We start from the raw sequence: 20298 nt of genomic DNA, 5'->3' as shown, positions 1-20298 counted from the left end.
TCCTTATTGAGGCTTCCTCTTCCAATTACTCCTGCCCCACGGGCAGTAAGTAGAAAAGAGTTTATCCCAACTACAATATAATATTTTAGAGCTATCGACAAGCTACCTTCAATTTATTTTTTTTTAAATCTCAGTTTCTGTGTATTACAACTTAATTCTGTTAAAAGACATCTTTGTTCAGAACCCCTCCAGTATTTCTAGACATTCCAGAAACCATATGGAAGAAGTATGGTGTAGTAGTTAAAGAATAGACTTTGGAGCAAGCCTGCTCATGTTGAAATTCTGAATCTGCTACTTTCTTTCTGTGACAAGTTACTGGACTTTTATTTATTTTCACTGCCCCTAAGTAGATGTCTTAAATGTTAGAGATTTGTGAATTGATTCAGTTTATTCCCCCCACTGAGCTTTAGAGCCAAGGACAAGAACCAAAAGATGAAATCTAGCATCTTTATATTTATCTAAGCACTTTTCATCAAAGACAATACATACTAACATGTAATATGCACATACTATGTGCATAGAACACATGCACTAAGTATTTCCATGCATTTTATATGATGCAAAGTAATATTCTTCTTTGAAGGAACATGAATCCCAAAGGAAAAAAGCCAAAGTTAAAGGTTACGTAAGAACTAGAAGTAGTAAGGAAACATGGTTTTCTCTTCCTGCCCATGGCTGCCAAACTGTTCTCTGAAGACTGCTTTGTGACAGAAGCCCTTTCCTTTGAAAGCCTGTCACCTCACAAGAAAAAGATCTCTTTCTTTGGAGGTACATTTGTGGGCACATGAAAGGCTTTTACAAATTTTTTTGGCCATCCTTTTCATTGTGGGAATCTGGTGCTTGCTGCCTAGTTTGAGAGTAGAGGAAAAGACTCTGGCTTTTTAGGGGGGATAGAGATGGGAAGGGAGCATGGCCCAGCTGGGTGTGCTAGCTGTACTTCTGGAACCTTTCATTTCATGTAAGGGCTTCAGGTAAGGGGGTTGCATAGCTTTAGGGTCTTACGGACATTTGGACCATTTGTTTCATAATCATTTTTAACTGTTTCCTTAGGCTTTTTATTGAGAAACTACCAAAGCATCGAGATTACAAATCTGCTGTCATTCCTGAAAAGAAAGACACAGTAAAGGTGGGTCTTGACTATCATTGTTGCCCATCTAAAAGCTTCAGAGCACTACAGACTGACTTCAAGATAAAAGTAGTAGTCTCTGCATCTGAGTATCAGATCCTACAATAGGAAATAAGGCCATTTCACCAGAACAGTTCTGAAGTAGCAGGTATGGTACAGTAGGGGGTATTTTAAATCATTTTGGGAAATGTTGCAATCACCAACTTGACTTAAGTCTTCTTTTGGATTCTCTAATTTTCTGGTATTGTTCTAATTCTGTTTTCTGTTTGGTGTCTCAGAAATTAAAGGAGATTGCATTTCCCAAAGCAGAAGAGCTGAAGGCAGAACTGTTAAAACGATATACCAAAGAATATACAGAATATAATGAAGAAAAGGTCAGTATATAACAGCCAAGAAGAAAATTATTTTGCTTTTTTAGGCTGTGCCCTGGGATTGTAATATGACATTTCAGTATATCCTGTGCTTTTAATGTGCTGTTTCACCTTTTTTGGGCAAAGACCAGAAACTCAAAAAAGTAGACCACCACCAGTGGTTAGGCTCAGGATTGTAACACAGATATAGCCTATTTGTTGAAGAGAGTGACTTGAGGGACCGAAAATCTGTTGCCTACCTGCTGTATCTAGAGTGAGAATCTTAAGAACAATGAACATTCTCTCCATAACATAGGTTTTTAGATCAGACAGTTTGAGGGTTTGATTAACATTTGGTTATACCTGAAGCTATTTATAAGAATTGACTTTTCAAGCTTTTTTTTTTTTTTTTTTTTTTTTTTGAGACAATCTCACTCTGTCACCTAGGCTGGAGTGCAGTGGCACGATCTCAGCTCACTGCAAACTCTGCCTCCCCAGTTTAAGTAATTCTCCTACCTCAGCCTCCCAAGTGACTGGGACTGCAGGCATCTGCCACCACACCCGGCTGATTTTTGTATTTTTAGTAGAGATGAGGTTTCACCATATTGGCCAAGCTGGTCTCAAACTTCTGACCTCAAGTGATCTGCCTGCCTCGGCCTTCCAAAGTGCTGGGATTACAGGCATGAACCGCTGCACCCAGCCATTTCAAGCTATTTTCAAATGACCTTTTTGGGAAGAGTCAGTTAAAACATGTGGAGAAACTCCTAGGGTGCTGTCAGTGGCCAGCTGTGAATACATACTGCAGCCACTCACAGGCTGTTGTGTAGCTGTCTGCTGGTCTCTATTCTGGACTCTGATGTTGAAAATCAGCAGAGGGATGAACAGCTATGAGGTATATATTTCTCTTTTTTTGAGACGGAGTCGCTCTGTCACCCAGGCTGGAGTGCAGTGGCGCGATCTCCGCTCACTGCAAGCTCTGCCGCCTCCCAGGTTCACGCCATTCTCCTGCCTCAGCCTCCTGAGTAGCTGGGACTACAAGCGCCCGCCACCATGCCCGACTAATTTTTTTTGTATTTTTAGTAGAGACGGGGTTTCACCGTGTTCGCCAGGATGGTCTCGATCTCCTGACCTCGTGATCCGCCTGTCTCGGCCTCCCAAAGTGCTGGGATTACAGGCGTGAGCCACCAAGCCCGGCCTGAGGTATATATTTCTAAAGCACCAAATGAGTGTAAGCTTTAAGGAGGAGGTTATTACTTAGCATTTCTTTTTTTTTTTTTTTTTAATCAAAGTGCCACTCAAGTATTTCTTATTAGCTTAAAATGTCACTCTGTGTTGAACAAATACATAAAAACCATAAAAATTTCAGAGGCTTCATTTTGGGTTAAAATTCAGTAGAAGGCCAGGTGTGGTCGCTCATGTCTGTAATCCTAGCACTTTGGGAAGCTGAGGTGGGTGATTGCTTGAGTGCAGGAGTTCGAGACCAGCCTGGGCAACATGGTGAAACCCCCTCTCTACAAAAAATACAAAAATTAGTGTGGTGGCACGCACCTCTGGTTTCAGCTATTGGGGAGACTGAGATGGGAGGATCACCTGAGCCCAGGGAGATTGAGGCTGCAGTGAGCCATGATTAGCTACTACAGTCCAGTCTGGGTGACAGAGTGAGACTCTCTCTCTAAAAAAAAAAAAAAAAAAAAAAAATTCAGTAGAGATCCCCAAAATAGCAGGTATAAGTTTAGTTCTGGTTCTATTTTATAGCCTTGCTTGAAATATAGAATATATACATGACACAGAGAGAATGAAACTGTGATACAGGTTAGGAGAACACAGACAATAAGTTGCATCAAGATTTCAGGCCAGACATTGTGGCTCACGCCTGGAATCCCAGCACTTCAGGAGGCCAAGGTGGGCAGATTATTTGAGCCCATTAGTTCAAGACTAGCCTGGGCAACATGGCGAAACCCTGTCTCTACCAAAAATACAAAAATTAGCCAGGTGTGGTGGTGCACACCTGTGGTCCCACCTGCTCAGGAGGCTGAAGTGGGAGGATCGCTTGAGTCTGGGAGGTCGAGGCTGCAGTGAGCTGTGATCATACCATTGCACTTCAGCCTGGGAAACAGAGTGAGACCCTGTCTCAAAAAAAAAAAAAAGAAAAAGATTTCAGTGAAGAGGAAGGTGCATTAGGTAGAATCATTGCCAGGAGGATATTGAGAGGATTGGGATTTTAATTGTCCCTGGAGATAGGTACAGTGGCCGGATAGAAAGGGGTGGTGACTAACTCCATAGGTATAAAGATACTGAGGAAAGCAAGAAGCCTGTGTTAGGTAATCAGGCCAGAGCAGAAGTACATTTTGGAAATCTCTGTGCTAAAAAGCCTTGTTCTCCTGAAGTGTGAAGTCACTGAGGTGTGAAGTGTTAGCCTAAATTTTCTCTCTTTGTAGAAGAAGGAAGCAGAGGAATTGGCCCGAAACATGGCCATCCAGCAAGAGCTGGAAAAGGAAAAACAGAGGGTAGCACAACAGAAGCAGCAGCAATTGGAACAGGAACAGTTCCATGCCTTCGAGGAGATGATCCGGAACCAGGAGCTAGAAAAAGAGCGACTGAAAATTGTACAGGAGTTTGGGAAGGTGGACCCTGGCCTAGGTGGCCCGCTAGTGCCTGACTTGGAGAAGCCCTCCTTAGATGTGTTCCCCACCTCACCTGTCTCATCCACACAGCCTTCAGACTGTCACACAACTGTAAGGCCAGCTAAGCCACCTGTGGTGGACAGGTCCTTGAAACCTGGAGCACTAAGCAACTCAGAAAGTAGTAAGTGCATTTGCTGATGTCCTCTTCTTTCTCAGTTGCAGCCAAACAGTATCATTCTGATGGGGTCAACCTAAGATTACCTTCCTGATCCCACTCATTAAGCTTTGGTCACAGAAACCCATCTGATAAGTATTGCTGTACTGTGTCCTAATACACTGGCTCTATTATAAAAGTGGCCTTTGCTGAAACCTAGTCTGGTCGATTTTCTGAAGAGCTTAATAGTATTCTTGAAAGTCAGACTATCAACTTTTTAGTTGAAAGGAAAGGAATTTGCCAAACCTAATTCATAATCCTCAGATAACATCATCAGACTGCTGTGTGACTGTCTCCTGCTCTGACTTTGTTACCTCTCTAGCAATTCAGATCTTGCTGTTGAATACGCAAAAGCAGAACATCTTTTGCCCCCCCACCTTTTTTTTAAAATATGAAAATACAGCTGTGAGAGACACTTCCTAACTTTAGCTTGCTGGCTGTCTCACGGAGTTTCTCCATGGTGTTCGGAAACTGGGTCCATTCTTGGCATTTTTTATGATCTGCTTTGTTCGTGCCTTTTTTGGGGGACTACACTGTATTTTTTATTTTGTTATGGTTTGGCATTTTAACTTCTTCCAAAAGACTAAGTTCAGAAGTAAATAACTGCCCAGATTGTTTTCCATTCTCAAGAATTTACACTAGTGTATTTCTTTTAAAGTCATACTCTGATATTATCTGAGATAAAGATTTAAAATTAAAAGTTCAGACGAATGGGCAGTGTCTTAGTCCATTTTGTGCTGCTATAACAGAATACTTGAGGCTGGGTAATTTATAATGAACACAAATTTATTTGGTTCATAGTTCTGGAGAGTAGGAAGTCCAAGATCCAGGGGCCTGGCAGGGGCCTTCTTGCTGCGTCATCCCAGGACAGAAAGGTGGAAGGGCAGACAAAGATCCCTCATAGCCTCATCGCCTCTTAAAGATCCCACCTCTCAATAATTTTGCATTAGGAATTAAGTTTCCATGACATGAACTTTGGGAGACACAGTCAAACCACAGCAAGGAGGTTATTTTTTTAATTCTTTGTATTAGATTCTGACAGAAAATTCCTGAATGTTTAAAGAACTTGTCTCTTTTTTCCCTACTAAATTTTATTTTTTACTTTTATTTTTTAAGTTTTTGTGGGTACATAGTAGGTGGGTATATTTATAGGGTACATGAGATGTTTTGGTACAGGCATGCAATATGAAATAAGCACATCATGGAGAATGGGGTATCCATCCCCTCAAGCATTTATCCTTTGAGTTACAAACAATCCAATTACATTCTTAAGGTTATTTTTAAGAAAACTTTTCTTAAGTTAGTAGTTTGCCCTTTTCTTAACTTGAATAATTAAAGCCTACTATTTTCTCTTCTTGAAGTAATGTGCTCCTTAAAGCTGTGGCCCAAGATTGGAGAAGAGACTTTACAACCCTTGTTTTGGTGCGGTTAGAATGAGATCCCCACTCACTGCCTGAAGCTGGGGGGATCCCAGTGGCTTAATGTTGCTCTCCCAGGGCTGCCAGCTGTGAGGACTACTTGAGGAGGTGGGGCTCAGTGATCTCAGACTTTTCTCCTTTCTCCATTACAGTTCCTACAATCGATGGATTGCGCCATGTCGTGGTGCCCGGGCGACTGTGCCCACAGTTTCTCCAGTTAGCCAGTGCCAATACTGCCCGGGGAGTGGAGACATGTGGAATTCTCTGTGGAAAACTGGTAAAAAAAACCAAACTCTTCTCTGAACCGAAACTGTTTCTTCCCCTCTTGGCATCCTGTGACTCCCAGAGAAAATATCCAGGGCCAGTTACTATTTGTACCAATCCCTCCACTGAAGGAACCGTGGATTGCATAATTTCATGTCACATTGAATTTGGTGACCCTGTATTGATTGATTGAATTGAAGTGATTATTTTAATGCTATTAGTAAGAAATACCTAATTTTAAACTTGGTAGGAAGATCCAGTCATTATCTACATATCAGTTTTTTTAGTACCTACTTTATGGTAGGACCTGGGAATATGAAATATGTAAAGCACATAGTATGTGTCCACAAAAAGTGCCCAGTCACTTTGGGGAGAAGGCAGACATGCACTAAAGTCTAACCATCATGCTAAAAAGTATGTACAGTGTAAGTATTGAGAATTTTGAGGAAGGAAAGGTCACTGAATGGAGGCACTTAACCCATTACTGCTGAATGAATAAATAAATGAAGTGGAGTAAATGTAAGCTGAGGCTTATGGGATGAGGTGGACTTAAGGACACAGTGACAGGAAAACGATTTTAGACCTGAGCAAGGGAAGATAAATGGTACTCTACTCAGAGCTTCTGAGCAGACCAGTTTGGCACAGCAAGAAATTCCCTCAGGGCTGTGATGTTTGCCCAGACTGCAGAGTTCTAGGGTTGGTCTCTGCATCGGTTGCTGTACAGAGCACCCCAGGCAATGTGCATGAGCAGCCAAGGTTGTGAACCACTGAGTGGCAGGACTTCTGCTGTGTGGGAGGGGCTTTCACTCGTATAGATGCTTACATTTCCACTTTCGGGATGGAGTGGAGCAGAGTTACATGAGCGCCAGAGAATTGTGACCAGCTGTTTTCTCCTTTGGCAGATGAGAAATGAATTTACCATTACTCATGTTCTCATCCCCAAGCAAAGTGCTGGGTCTGATTACTGCAACACAGAGAATGAAGAAGAACTTTTCCTCATACAGGATCAGCAGGGCCTCATCACACTGGGCTGGATTCATGTAAGCAATTCTGAGCTCTCTGAGAGTTAGTCTCCGCCTCTCCCGTGGTGGTATAAACACACTGCGTGTTTCTTTGAACAAAGTCAATTATATCCAGATTATTTATTGTTTTTCTCTCTTTTGGATGCGGTCCTTAGCATACTTGACTATTGTACTTCAATATTGTTTTCTTCCCACTTAGGGCTTTTAATTTTTTTAACTTTTTATTTATTTTTTAGTAAAAATAAACTGTTTTCCCTAAAGTTCTAGTTACCCTCTGAGTATGACTGGTGATGGGATGCTGGCCTAGAATACATGTGGACATTGACCATAGAGACTATGCCTACTGTATACAGATGATGTTCCTTAAAGGTATATAACTCAAAATATTTTAAATGAGCCAAGGAGGTTAATTCAGGTGCTTGCATTTGGTCATTTGGTCTTTCTTCAAGCATCTTTATATAAACAAGAAGGGCTATAAATACACATGATTTTCAAGTGTCTGCATATCTTGTGCAGCCTTCTGGTAATGTTCAGGTAAAATATGATGCCTTCCCTAAAGATTATTTTTAAATTTTTCTTTCTATTCCTTTTTAAGCCCTCACTCTCATAACCCAAGCTGCATTTTATGTTGTATGACAGAGTTGCAAATAAATTGGCTTATTCTTGGATTACACATACTTGTATGCCAGAATTTGGGAAAGACTGACGTGTGAGGCAGTCCCGTGTGTCGTCCGTCCTTTCTTCTGTTCTATTACATTCATGTTGGTGATTTGCCTGTTATTGTGTATCCCCACCACACCCCCATTGTAGTAGATGGGGGAGAGAAAACTTGTTCCTTATCTGCCAGGGGATACAAATTTGAGTAAGGTATGATTTTAGCCTCATGAAGGAGATTAAATAAATAGACAATTAATAACTTCACCTGGGGCAGAATGTGCTAAGGGTGTCAAGAGGTGCCAGGAAGGCACTGTGGAATTCAGAGGAAGGAGGGACCATGCCTGATAGGGTTTAGTAGAATGTTGGCAAGCTGGACCTAGGTCAAGTTCCTTATGGAGCAGACAAGTAGAGAAGAGGCAGACTCTGTTCCTGGAGCACTGTGGGGACCAGTTCGCTGGTAGACATGTATTTTTGTTTTTTGTTTTTTGTTTTTTTTGAGACAGAGTTTCACTCTTGTCACCCAGGCTGGAGTGCAATGGCAAGATCTTGGCTCACTGCAACCTCCGCCTCCCAGATTCAAGCAATTCTCCTACCTCAGCCTCCCAAGTAGCTGGGACTACAAGCGCCCACCACCATGCCCAGCTAATTTTTGTATTTTTGGTGGAGATGGGGTTTCACCATGTTGGCCAGACTGGTCTTGAACTCCTGATCTCAGGTGATCCACCCGCCTCGCTTCCCAAAGTTCTGGGATTACAGGCATGAGCCACCGCGCCCGGCTAGATATGTTTTAATGCAGTACATTGGAGCCGTGTTCTGGAGGGTCTGGGGTGGACAGGCAGAATTGTTCCACTTTTTAGTAAGTGGAGAATTCTTAAAGGTTTTTGAGCAGAACAATGATATGATTAAAGCCATACTTTAGAAAATTTAACGTAAGTACAGTTTTAAGGTAGGTTGTGGCAAGGAGATGATTTAAGAGGTTAGTGTGCTGATAAAAATCTAATAATGGTGAGATCTAGGGTGATGCCATTGTGTTTGAGAAGGAGGAGATGAGTGTAGGATTTCAGAGGATTTGAGAAATGAGTAATAGAGAATGATGACTCAGAGTCAATGGTGACTTAGAGGTTTGGGGCCTTGCAGTGAACATCTCATAAGCAAAAGTAGGGGATCCAGGAGAAGGATTTGATTTGAAAGTGGGGTTCAGTTCTGAGCAAGTTGAATTTCAGGTACTGGTGAGATATCAAATCATTGGAGGTAGTTATCAGCCAGTTGGCAATGTAGGGCTAGAACTTGGGAGCAAAGTCAAAGCAGGAGAGAGGGCTCTGGGAATCCACTATGTAGTGCTGATCTTGGAAGCCCTGGAAGGGGGAGAAGAGTCTAGAGCAAGAAAAGGTTCACTGGCAACTTGGGGGACAGGCCACCTAAGGGAACATAGAATGTAGTTAGCAATGAAGCAAAGAGATGTATGAAAAAGGTGAGGGTAGTGTTAATGGACAGAAGCCATAGCAGGAGGAAGGTGTTTGTTTTGTTTTTTTTTGTGTTTTTTTTTTGTTTTTTTTTGAGACAGAGTCTCACACTGTCGCCTAGGTTGGGGTGCAATGGTGAGATCTTGGCTCACTGCAACCTCCGCCTCCCAGGTTCAAGTGATTCTCCTGCCTCAGCCTTTTGAGAAGCTGTGATTACGGGCAGCCGCCACCATGCCTGGCTAATTTTTTTTTTTTTTTTTGTATTTTGTTTGTTTGTTTGTTTGTTTGTTGTATTTTGTTTTGTTTTTTTTTTTGAGACGGAGTCTCACGCTGTTGCCCAGGCTGGAGTGCAGTGGCGCGATCTCGGCTCACTGCAAGCTCCGCCTCCCGGGTTCCCGCCATTCTCCTGCCTCAGCCTCCTGAGTAGCTGGGACGACAGGCGCCCGCCACCGCGCCCGGCCTTTTTTTTGTATTTTTAGTGGAGACTGGATTTCACCATGTTGGCCAGGCTGGTCTCAAAATCCTGACCTTGGGATCCACCCACCTCGGCCTCCCAAAGTGCTGGGATTATAGGCATGAGCCACCACGCCCAGCCGAGAAAGGCTTTAAGAAAGAATTTCCGGATGTTAACCATGTCACATGCTGCGGAGAGCTCCAGAATGGTGAAGACTTGGATCGGCCTGGATTTGATCAAATTATTGAGGACCTCGATTTAGTGTGTTTTAGGCATTAATGGGAGTAGACTGTAAGAGTTTAATAAGTCATAGGGATTAAAGTTGTGGAGATAATGAAGTGTACACTACCATTTTGAGCAACCTAGCTCTAGAGGAAAGGAGAAAGATGGGATGGTGGTTTAAGGAGAAGCTGGGTTGAGAGAATGTTTGGTTGATTGTTCAGAGTGAAAGGCTTGAACGTGTTTTGTTTTGATTTTGTTTTTCAAAAGCTTTGTATTTTGAAATATAACACATATATATAAGAAAGCACACAGAAACTAATTATATACTTTAGGCCGGGCGCGGTGGCTCACGCCTGTAATCCCAGCACTTTGGGAGGCCAAGGCAGGCGGATCACGAGGTCAGGAGTTCGAAACCAGCCTGGCCAACATAGTGAAACCCTGTCTCTACTAAGAACACAAAATTAGCCGGGCATGGTGGCACATGCCTGTAGTCCCAGCTACTCAAGAGGCTGTGGCAGGAGAATCGCTTGAACCCCGGAGGCGGAGGTTATGGTGAGCCAAGATCACGCCACTGCACTCCAGCCTGGGCAACAGAGCGAGACTTGGTCTTGGGAAAGAAAGAAACTAAATGTACACTTTAACAAATCATTAAGCAAATATCTATGTACATACACTACCTAGGTCAGGAAACAGAACGCTGTCAGGAGCATGCATGCCCTAAGGGAGGGAAGTCCTCTCTCCCTTGCTTCGTTTATAATTTCACCACTTCAGTGTGTATCTCTAAACACTATAGTTTACTTTTGCCTGGCTTTTACCTTTTTGTAAATGGAATTATACCATATGTATATTTGTGTCTTGCTGCTTTTGCTCAACATTTTGACGGTTTATCCACATTCTAGTGTGTAGTTTTCTGAACATGTTCTTATACCCAATGAGCCAACAATAGAGATGGAAAAGGGCAGGAGAATCAAGGTAATGTGATGATAAGGAAGGACCGAATCAGAAGCACAAAGAGGGATTCATCTCACAGGGGGAAAAACATCCATTCCTCCAAGACAGGATTGAATGAACAGAAATGAAGATACAGAGAGATTTTTGAAATGATATCTGGAGGAGTTGAGGAAACACGTTTTAGACAATCTTGACCTCAATAAAGTTGGAGTCTAGGTCTGCTGTTGAGCAAGAGGGAGACCAAGGAGGATTTAGAAACTGGAGGAGATGGGGGAAAGGTTAGAATCATTCTGTACAGACTTCAGGTAGAACTTAGCTACAAATGAATAAAAGCGTTTTAAGTATCAGTGAGGGCCCAGCTGGGAACAGATTTAGAGCCTAAATTGATAGTAGTTCAGCTTATTTATTTATTTATTTATTTATTTTGAGATGAGGTCTCACTGTGTTGTTTATGTTGGAGTACAGTGGCTATTCACAGGCACAATCATACTGCACTACAGCCTTGAACTCCTGGGCCCAAGTGATCCTCCTGCCTCAGCCTCCTGAGTAGCTAGGACTGCAAGCAAACACCACCATGCCCAGCTAGTTCAGCTTTTTTTCCTCCATAACATTTCTGCACCATTCCTTCCTAATTCGGGATTAAAAACAAACAGGCTGAGGTGGTGGCTCACACCTGTAATCACAGCACTTTGGGAGGCCAAGGTGGGAGGATCTCTTGAGCCCAGGAGTTCGAGACCAGCCTGGGCAACATAGCAAGACATCATCTCTATAAATTTAAAAAAATTATGCATTTGTGGTGGCACACGCCTGTGGTCCCAGCTACTTGGGAGGCTGAGGCAGGAAGATTGCTTGAGACTGGAGGTCAAGGCTGCAGTGAGAGCCGTGATCACGCCACTGCACTCCAGCCTGGGCAACAGAGTGAAAACCCTGTCTCAAAAACAAACAAAAAGCAGACCGTAAGATTTATTCAGATCTTGAAATTGGCCAGAGGAAAATGCAAAAGATCAGTTCTTCCTTCTTAACCTTGTCAACTATAAATCAGCTTCCCAGGTCAAAAACTTTGTATGGTCATGGATTGATCACCAACTGTTGTCAGACCTCCAGCCCAGAAGTCAAGGCACTCCTCATCATGTCTCAGCCCCATCTGAGCCATTTCCCTCTAGGGAAAATTTCCCATCCAGGCACCCAGGCTGCCTTCAGCATTCACCCTCCTTGCTCATTTCTGCTCCTTCGGCATATTGTTTTCTCTTTGTGAAAGTGCCTTCCTCTATCCCCAGCAGCATGGGCACAGTGAACATAGTGAACTTTCATTCAAGAAACTTGACTGTGAAAGGAAGGAGGGAGAGAAGGTACAATAGTTAGAGAGGAGCAGGGGATCACGGCAAAGTTTTTTGATTCCGTTTAATAGTTGTTTACTGAGTCCGTGCTTATGTCTCTTTATTATCTTTCTGGCTACCCACATTTACTCCCAGTTAGAATCCTGGGCTCTAACCATGGGATGGAAGGTGGTGTTGGCACAGGCCACTGCTCCTTAGCAGCCTAAAGGATTATATTCTCATCAGGTAGAAACTTTGTGGTCACTGAAGTCCTTACATGTCCCGTGAAGACTTGTGTGTGGATTTGCTGCCTGCACTCAGCTAACACGTTCCCGTCCTGAAGGCTTCTTTCACAGTGAGCTCATCACAGCACCCCGTGGAATGGTGCTTCTCAGATGAGGCTGCACATAAGAATCACTTAGTGAGCTTTCAAGAAAAGTGTTCCCTCATGATGGTTCTTTCCAGGGATGGGGTGCAGGAGTCTGGGTTTTGTCAAGCTCCGCAGGAGATTTGTTTTTTTGGACAGCAGGTTTGAAAACGCTAGTCAATTGCATGTTTTTATTGTCTGTGCTTTTCTGTCAGTGAACGTTGGTTGTCTTTTTGAATCATGCTAGATCTTTTTCCATTTTTGTTACCTAAGATCACACCTCCTCTAAGATGAACATAGGTCATTATATGGTTGTCTGTTTTGCATATAAAATATGTGCTTAATAAAACAAACAATGGAAACAAATTAATCAGGATGCACATTTAGGTGATGCTTTAACTGATTAACCTCAAATTTTAGAATCGTGTTCTCCTTCCAAACAGAATGGTCTCCTTTGTATGGTTTAACTATCCACTGAAATTCAAGTAGTCCCCTACCTCCCATATCTTCCTTGGATGATGCTTTAGCTACAGGACAGCCTTTGCCTATAGAACCTGATTCATGCTTGACCTTTTAACACCTCTGTGGGAAAGAAGAATCATTCATCTAATTGTGGTTTACTAAGTCCTTGACTTCTACTATGTTGAAATATTGGGTATGTACCTTCTGTTCCAGAATGGGTGACTCGATGGTATGGAGAGACCTTGTAAGGAACCAAATAAGTCTTGATGGTCAATTAGAAATTATGAGTCTCTTGAAAAACAAAAACCTGAATCATCCAGAGAGAAACACTTCTTAGAGGAGATAGAAGAAATTCCCTAGGAAAAGTTCCAAGGGCCACTGCGTGCCGTTCACAGTTGTTGAGGACACTCATCTACCTTGTCCATGGATGCCCATCATGACAACCCCAGTAACACCTTTGATTCCATGGATCCCTGGGTGAATCCAACATCATAGTCCTTGAGTTCTTCCAGTTTGGTTCAAGAACAGGAGAACCAGAGCAGGAAATATCAGCAAACAACCTCCTCGTCTGTCTCCAACCCTGAGACACAAATGTCTTTGCCTGTCTCCACTCCTACTGTCTGGTGATCTTTGTGCAGCAGGTATGCTTCTGAAGGAGGTCTCCAAGCCAGTTTCTGTGTGCTGTCATCTGAGATGGGGTTCCCCTTGCCGGTTCTCACACCCCACAAGACCCACCACACTGATCTCCTGGCTAGCACACACCAACCTCAGGGAGGCCTTTTCTTCACACTTGGAACCCAGATCTTGATTTCCTTTTGAAAGGTCAGAATTTGTTTAACTGGAATGTGGCACAGCATTGAATTCTTCTGCCTTGTCTATTTCAGCTTCAGAATTCTGTTTTTCTCCCACTTTGCAGTGGTCTTTGAGTTTTAACACTGAGGAAGAGTATCTTTCCCCAATGATGCCCCAGATGGAAGGTTTGAGCTCTGTCCCTGGGTCCTCTCCATACCCCCCTAGTTTAATGGCCCAATGTCTTGATGCCTTCTCACATCACAGCTCTGCAGCCTACAGTCTTTCATCCAACCAGGAATTCCAGAACCCATCAGGCACCTTAGATCTTCTAAACCGGTGGGATCAGAGTCCCCGTTTTGAGTAGTACAGAGAGGAAAGTTCCCCCTTGTGTTTACCTCCCTTTTTTGTCTGCCTACTCCAGTTCCCCCTTTCTTGAGTGCTCAAGCTGCCTAACATCTTCCACTGTCTTCAAACAAGGGAAGCCAAGCCTCTTGGCTTCCAAGCCTCTTCGTCCTCAGTTTACTTTTGTCCAGTACAGCCTCAGTGACCTCTGGGAGCTCTCTCCCTGAGAGGGTTGTCTGAGTGAATTAGATGAAATGTGGTGGGTGGGTTATTTGATACGTCATCTATAACCATGAGCTAGGACAGCATGCACTTGCCTGGGCTTAATGGTGTTGCTTTCCATTAGAAAAAAGATCACCTTATCATTCATCAGACACTCTACAGAATCTCAGAATTACGGTTCCGCACAATGTAAGTGAGAGCATATATCCACCTACCCAGGAATTGAAGTGGGATCTCCCCCACCCCATTTGTAGCATCTCCCTATGTTTGCTCTTCAGACAAATCCCCATCTGTTTAGTTGTCATTCTGCTGGGGCCAATGCAATCTAAGTTATTTCATTTCCTTAGTTATTTTCATCTTCTTCCCCTCTCTCATTGTATCCTTCACCACGGACAGCTCTTGCAGTTTCCAATAATTGTTTATACTCCTTATTTCTTTTCTTTTCTTTTCTTTTTTTTTTTTTTTGAGATGGAGTCTTGCTCTGTCACCCAGGCTGGAGTGCAGTGGCATGATCTCGGCTCACTGCAAGCTCTGCCTCTCGGGTTAATGCCATTCTCCTGCCTCAGCCTCCCAAGTAGCTGGGACTACAGGTGCCCACCACCATGCCTGGCTAATTTTTTTTTTTTTTTTTTTTTTTTTACTAGAGACGCGGTTTAACCGTGTTAGCCAGGATGGTCTCGATCTCCTGACCTTGTGATCCGCCTGCCTCAGCCTCCCAAAGTGCTGGGATTACAGGCGTGAGCCACCGCACTTGGCCTATGCTCCTTATTTCTACGAGCTCTTTTATTCATTTTATTCCTTGTTACCTAGGACTGTATAATGGGCACATATATATTTTTCATTTTCTTTTTCTTGTTTTCTTTTTTATACAAACAGTCTTGCTCTGTCACCCAGGCTGGAGTGCAGTGGCGCGATCTCGGCTCACTACAAGTTCCATCTCCCAGCTTCAAGCGATTCTCCTGCCTCAGCCTCCCAGATAGCTGGGATTACAGGTGCCTGCCACCATACCTGGCCAACTTTTGTATTTTTAAGAGAGATGTGGTTTCACCATGTTGGCCAGGCTGGTCTGAAACTCCTGACCTCAAATGATCTACCCCCCTCAGCCTCCCAAAGTGCTGGGATTACGGACATGAGCCTCTGTGCCCAGCCTGTTTTTTTTTTTTTTTCTTTTTTTAATTGACAAATAACAATAGTCTATATGTTTTGAAATATGTATACACATATTGTGGAACGGGAAAATCAAGCTAATTAGCATATGCATTACATCACTTTTTTGTGATGAGAACACTTAAAATCTACTCTCTTAAGCAGTTTTCAAGTGTATAATACATTGTGATGAACAGTAGTCACCACATTGTATAGTAAGTCTGTTGAACTTAAAAAAAGAAAGAAATTATGAGTCTCTTCACATACTGGTATTAAGCTATATTTGTTTACAGTGCTGGAAAGGAGCTTCCTTACTTACTAGGAACTTCAGGTGGACCTCTCATGGTTGCAAGTGGCTTCTTACAAAGGAGATTGTGCCCAGCTGTCGAGAACTGTTTGGCTTTACTTCCTTCAGAGACCAGGCTTGGTTGTACAGCAGAGTAGTCCTCCCTTATCCTCAGGGGATATGAGCCCAGACCCCCAATGGATGCCTGAAATCACAGATAGTACCAAACCCTATATATACTATGTTTTTTTCCTATACATGCATACCTGCGATAAAGTTTAATTTTTTTTTTTGAGACGGAGTCTCGCTCTGTCACCCAGGCTAGAGTGCAATGGCACGATCTCGGCTCACTGCAAGCTCCGCCTCCTGGGTTCATGCCATTCTCCTGCCTCAGCCTCCCGAGTAGCTGGGACTACAGGCGCCCGCCACCTCGCCCGGCTAATTTTTTTGTATTTTTAGTAGAGACGGGTTTCACCGTGTTAGCCAGGATGGTCTCGATCTCCTGACCTCGTGATCCACCCGCCTCGGCCTCCCAAAGTGCTGGGATTACAGGCGTGAGCCACTGCACCCGGCAATAAAGTTTAATTTATAAATTAGGCACAGGAAGAGATTAACAACAACTATAATAGAATAGTTACAAAAATACAGTGTAATAAAAGTTATGTGAATATGGTCTCTCTCAGAATATCTTATCACATGTAATATTTTCAGATTGCAGTTGATATGGGTAGCTTGAAACCTCAGAAAGGGAATCGCAAATAAGGAAGGACTACCATATATCCTCGCTAAGAGTCCTCTGACTTTTTTTCTCTCCTCAGACTCACCCCACACAGACCGCATTTCTCTCCAGTGTCGACCTACACACTCACTGCTCTTACCAGATGATGTTGCCAGAGTCGATAGCCATTGTTTGCTCCCCAAAGTTCCAGGAGTGAGTATAAAGGGCATGGTTCTGGGTGTTTCAAGGGGGTAGTAGGGAAGAAAGCCTCAGGGGAAAAGGTCTCTATTCTTGCGGCCTTGTTCTTTGTAAAACACATAGATTGTAGTATAAATTGGTTATTCTAAAGGGCTTCCTTTTAAGCACCATATCATGATTAATCTATCATGCTTGTTCAAAAAGATATCCAAGTAACAACTTAGTTGCTATTCTAAGAAAAGTCCACAAGAAATTTGAAGTGTTTGTCTTGAAGCGATAGGAATGTCAAGAGTTTTATGTTGGATTAGCAAGTTTCAAAATCAAACACATTATCTCAGAATGCACTTCTTTTAAATTCCAAATCCTGTCTTTACTCCCACTTTGATTATTTACTATGAATTCTCCAGCAAAACTAGTGTGATGACAGTAATGAATCATTCTCTAACTGTGATTCATTCACCAGAGAAGAGACCTATGAGGCAGCATCCTACAGAAGCTGTCTCACAACGACCTCTGCCCTGCTGTGTGAGTGTGCATGCTGGTGTGTGTGAGTGTGCATGCTGGTGTGTGTGAGTGTGCATGCTGGTGTGTGTGTGTGTGCATGTGTTTGGGATGGAGGGACACCTTTGCTTGACTCTTAGCCTGCCTTTTTTAAATTTCAGAACTGGATTCTTTAAACTAACTGACCATGGACTAGAGGAGATTTCTTCCTGCCGCCAGAAAGGATTTCACCCACACAGCAAGGATCCACCGCTGTTCTGTGTACGTTATCTATGTAGAAGAAACTGGGGCTGTGCTTCAGGCAGGGAGGACAGTCAGAGCTGATGAAATGCATCATCCTTCCTGATCCACACAGAAGACCAGCCTTGTCACTTACCTTTCCACATCTCAATAGTAAGGACGTACATGAGAAGCAGTGTGGGATAGGAATAGATTTGAATCTTAGCTCCGCCACTGTGTGCCTTTGATTAGGCTACTTACCCTTCCTGGGCCTCAGTTTTCCCATCTATAAAATAGGCATAATAATAACAACACCTACTTTATAGGGTTCTTGAGATGATTAACTGAAGTAATGTGCAGGAAGTACCTAATGCAGTCCCTGGCTTATTAAATGTTACTTTTTCCTTTCGTCAATGTCAGTTTCTAAGCCTGTACTTCAATAAGAGATTTGAATACAAAGGAAAAGAGAAGCCACTTAAGATAGGTAAATTAAGTATATTTGTAGAATTTTGCTTAAATCATAGGGGCTTTACGACCTTCCTACAAAGTTTTTTTTTCCCTATGCTGTGGTCTGTGAGTAAAAAGTTTAGTTGATGATAAGATCAGTATGTTTCCATTTGCCCCTCCAATCTGATTTGATGGTGTTGCATTACTCCATGCTGGCCATGGAGTATTATTTCTTTTGGGTTCAGAGAAAAGTCAGCAATATGAAAAAGGGACTAAGAACCTTGACACTTAAAAGGAACTGGAGATGTTTAGAAGAGAAATCCTAGGAAGGATCTGAGAGCTGACTTCAAGTGTTAGAAGAGTTGATGTATGAAAAAAGGGATTGGGTATGTTTCATGTCACTCCTAGCACTACAACTAAGACTTCATGGAATGATGGTTTTCTGCTGAGCGTGAGGAAAAACTTTCTGACAAATCTGTTCAAAAATAGATCAGTCTGCCTTGGAATGTCTAAGTACCAGGATGTTGAAACAAAGACTACACAATCAGAAAAAAAGGTTTGGGGCACCAGTGCCCACGTTTTCGGTTATAAAGACCCCTGTTGCCAAAAGGGAGCATTCTCCTCTCACCATGTGACAGTAGGTATACTTTATTATTTGGGCGACATCATAGCCCAAAAAAGTGTGATGAATTCAGTAATTCTTTTAAAGTAATGTATATTTTAGGGATGACACTATTTGTTCCCAAGCTTAGGCATCAAAAAGAATGAGTCTAGAATGTACATACATTTTAAAAATAAACAAAGGTATATAGGCAAACACTGATTCCATGTACAGGTGGAACTGGTGATAGTAATGAGTCCCAGACTCTTACCATAACTACCACTTAAATAGCAGTCTGGCTTCCAGACTGAGAACCACTAGCCTAGAATGAACATTTTAAATAAGGTTTTTTTTTTTTTTTTTTTTTTTTTTTTTGAGACAGTCTCGCTCTGTTGCCAGACTGGAGTGCAGTGGTGCGATCTTGGCTCACTGCAGCCTCCACCCCCCAGGTTCAAACAATTCTCCCGCCTCAGCCTCCCGAGTAGCTGGGACTACAGGTGTGCACTGCCACGCCGGGCTAATTTTTTTTTTTTTTTTTTTTTTTCTTTACTAGTAGAGACAGGGTTTCACCATGTTGGCCAGGATGGTCTTGATCTCCTAACCTCGTAATCTGCCCACCTTGACCTCCCAAAGTGCTGGGATTACAAGCATGAGCCACCGCGCCCAGCCAAAAAGGGTTTTTTTTAAATGACTTTTCAGGCCGAGCGCAGTGGCTCATGCCTATAATCCCGATACTTTGGGAGGCTGAGGCAGGCAGATTACTTGAGGTCAGGAGTTCAAGTCCAACCTGACCAATATGGCGAAACCCCACCTCTACTAAAAACACAAAATTAGCTGGGCATGGTGACTGTGCCTGTAATCCCAGCTACTGGGAAAACTAAGGCAGGAGAATCGCTTGAACTCGGGAGGCGGAGGTTGCAGTGAGCTGAGATCGTGCCACTGCACTCCAGCCTGGGCAACAGAGCAAGACCCTGTATGAAGGGAAAAAAAAGACTTTTCAGAATTTTCTAGGACTCTACCTTTCTTTCTTTTTTCCTGTTGCAGAGCTGCAGCCACGTGACTGTTGTGGACAGAGCAGTGACCATCACAGACCTTCGATGAGCGTTTGAGTCCAACACTTTCCAAGAACAACAAAACCATATCAGTGTACTGTAGCCCCTTAATTTAAGGTTTCTAGAAAGCTTTGGAAGTTTTTGTAGACAGAATAGAAAGTGGGGCATCACCTGAGAAAGAGTTGATTTTGTTTCAGGTTTGAAAAGAAATAACTGAACATATTTTTTAGACAAGTCAGAAAGAGAACATGATCACCCAAAAGCAACTGTAACTCAGAAATTAAGTGGAAAGAATGGTATAATGAACCCCCATATCCCCTTCCTTCTGGATTCACCAATTGTTAACATTTTTTTCCTCTCAGCTGTCCTTCTAATTTATCTGTCAATTTGTTTATATTTACCTCTGGGCTCAATAAGGGCATCTATGCAGAAATTTGGAAGCCATTTAGAAAATCTTTTGGATTTTCCTGTGGTTTATGGCAATATTAATGGAGCTTATTACTGGGGTGAGGGACAGCTCACTCCATTTCACCAGATGGTGAGGCTAACACATCCTGAAGAGTGATTTTGTCAGGAATTATTGTTATTTAACAAGTGTTTTCAGGATATTTTTCCTCTACAATAAAGTAACAATTAACTTATGTTTTTGTGCTCCAGAGTGATCCATTTGATCAAGCATTGTATAAACAGGTTAAAAGGTGTGGTTGTTTTGGAAAGGTGAGGGGAAAATGGAATTTGAGATATACTGACACTGAAGATGTGTCCCAGTTCACTTTTAATTATTCCATGTTTTTTATCTGCCTGTTGCCGTCTTCCAGAGGTGTGAAGTCATCTCTGTTCTTTTGGTGCTGTCTCAAATGGGTC

The 20298-nt window shown here is 42.7% G+C and overlaps 1 protein-coding gene across 6 annotated transcripts in view; it reads left to right on the top strand.

Annotated features, from left to right (window-relative positions):
* The window catches only part of STAMBP (STAM binding protein), a 36283-nt gene extending 16208 nt beyond the window's left edge, over positions 1-20075 (top strand). For 5 of the 6 annotated variants that reach the window (XM_015112560.3, XM_028831617.2, XM_015112562.3 and 2 more), the window contains 8 exons: positions 1051-1126; positions 1405-1500; positions 3915-4281; positions 5885-6009; positions 6899-7036; positions 16517-16629; positions 17277-17376; positions 19427-20075. In XM_015112560.3, coding sequence (XP_014968046.1) covers positions 1051-1126; positions 1405-1500; positions 3915-4281; positions 5885-6009; positions 6899-7036; positions 16517-16629; positions 17277-17376; positions 19427-19483 — 1072 coding nt within the window. In that variant the 3' untranslated portion in view covers positions 19484-20075. 6 annotated transcript variants of the gene reach the window in all.
* The last annotated feature ends 223 nt before the right edge of the window (positions 20076-20298 follow it).

Source organism: Macaca mulatta, chromosome 13 (assembly GCF_049350105.2).
Source record: "Macaca mulatta isolate MMU2019108-1 chromosome 13, T2T-MMU8v2.0, whole genome shotgun sequence".
Taxonomy (NCBI): Eukaryota; Metazoa; Chordata; class Mammalia; order Primates; family Cercopithecidae; genus Macaca; species Macaca mulatta.
Note: the sequence above shows the minus strand (reverse complement) of the source record. Positions and strands in the feature narration are given on the sequence as shown.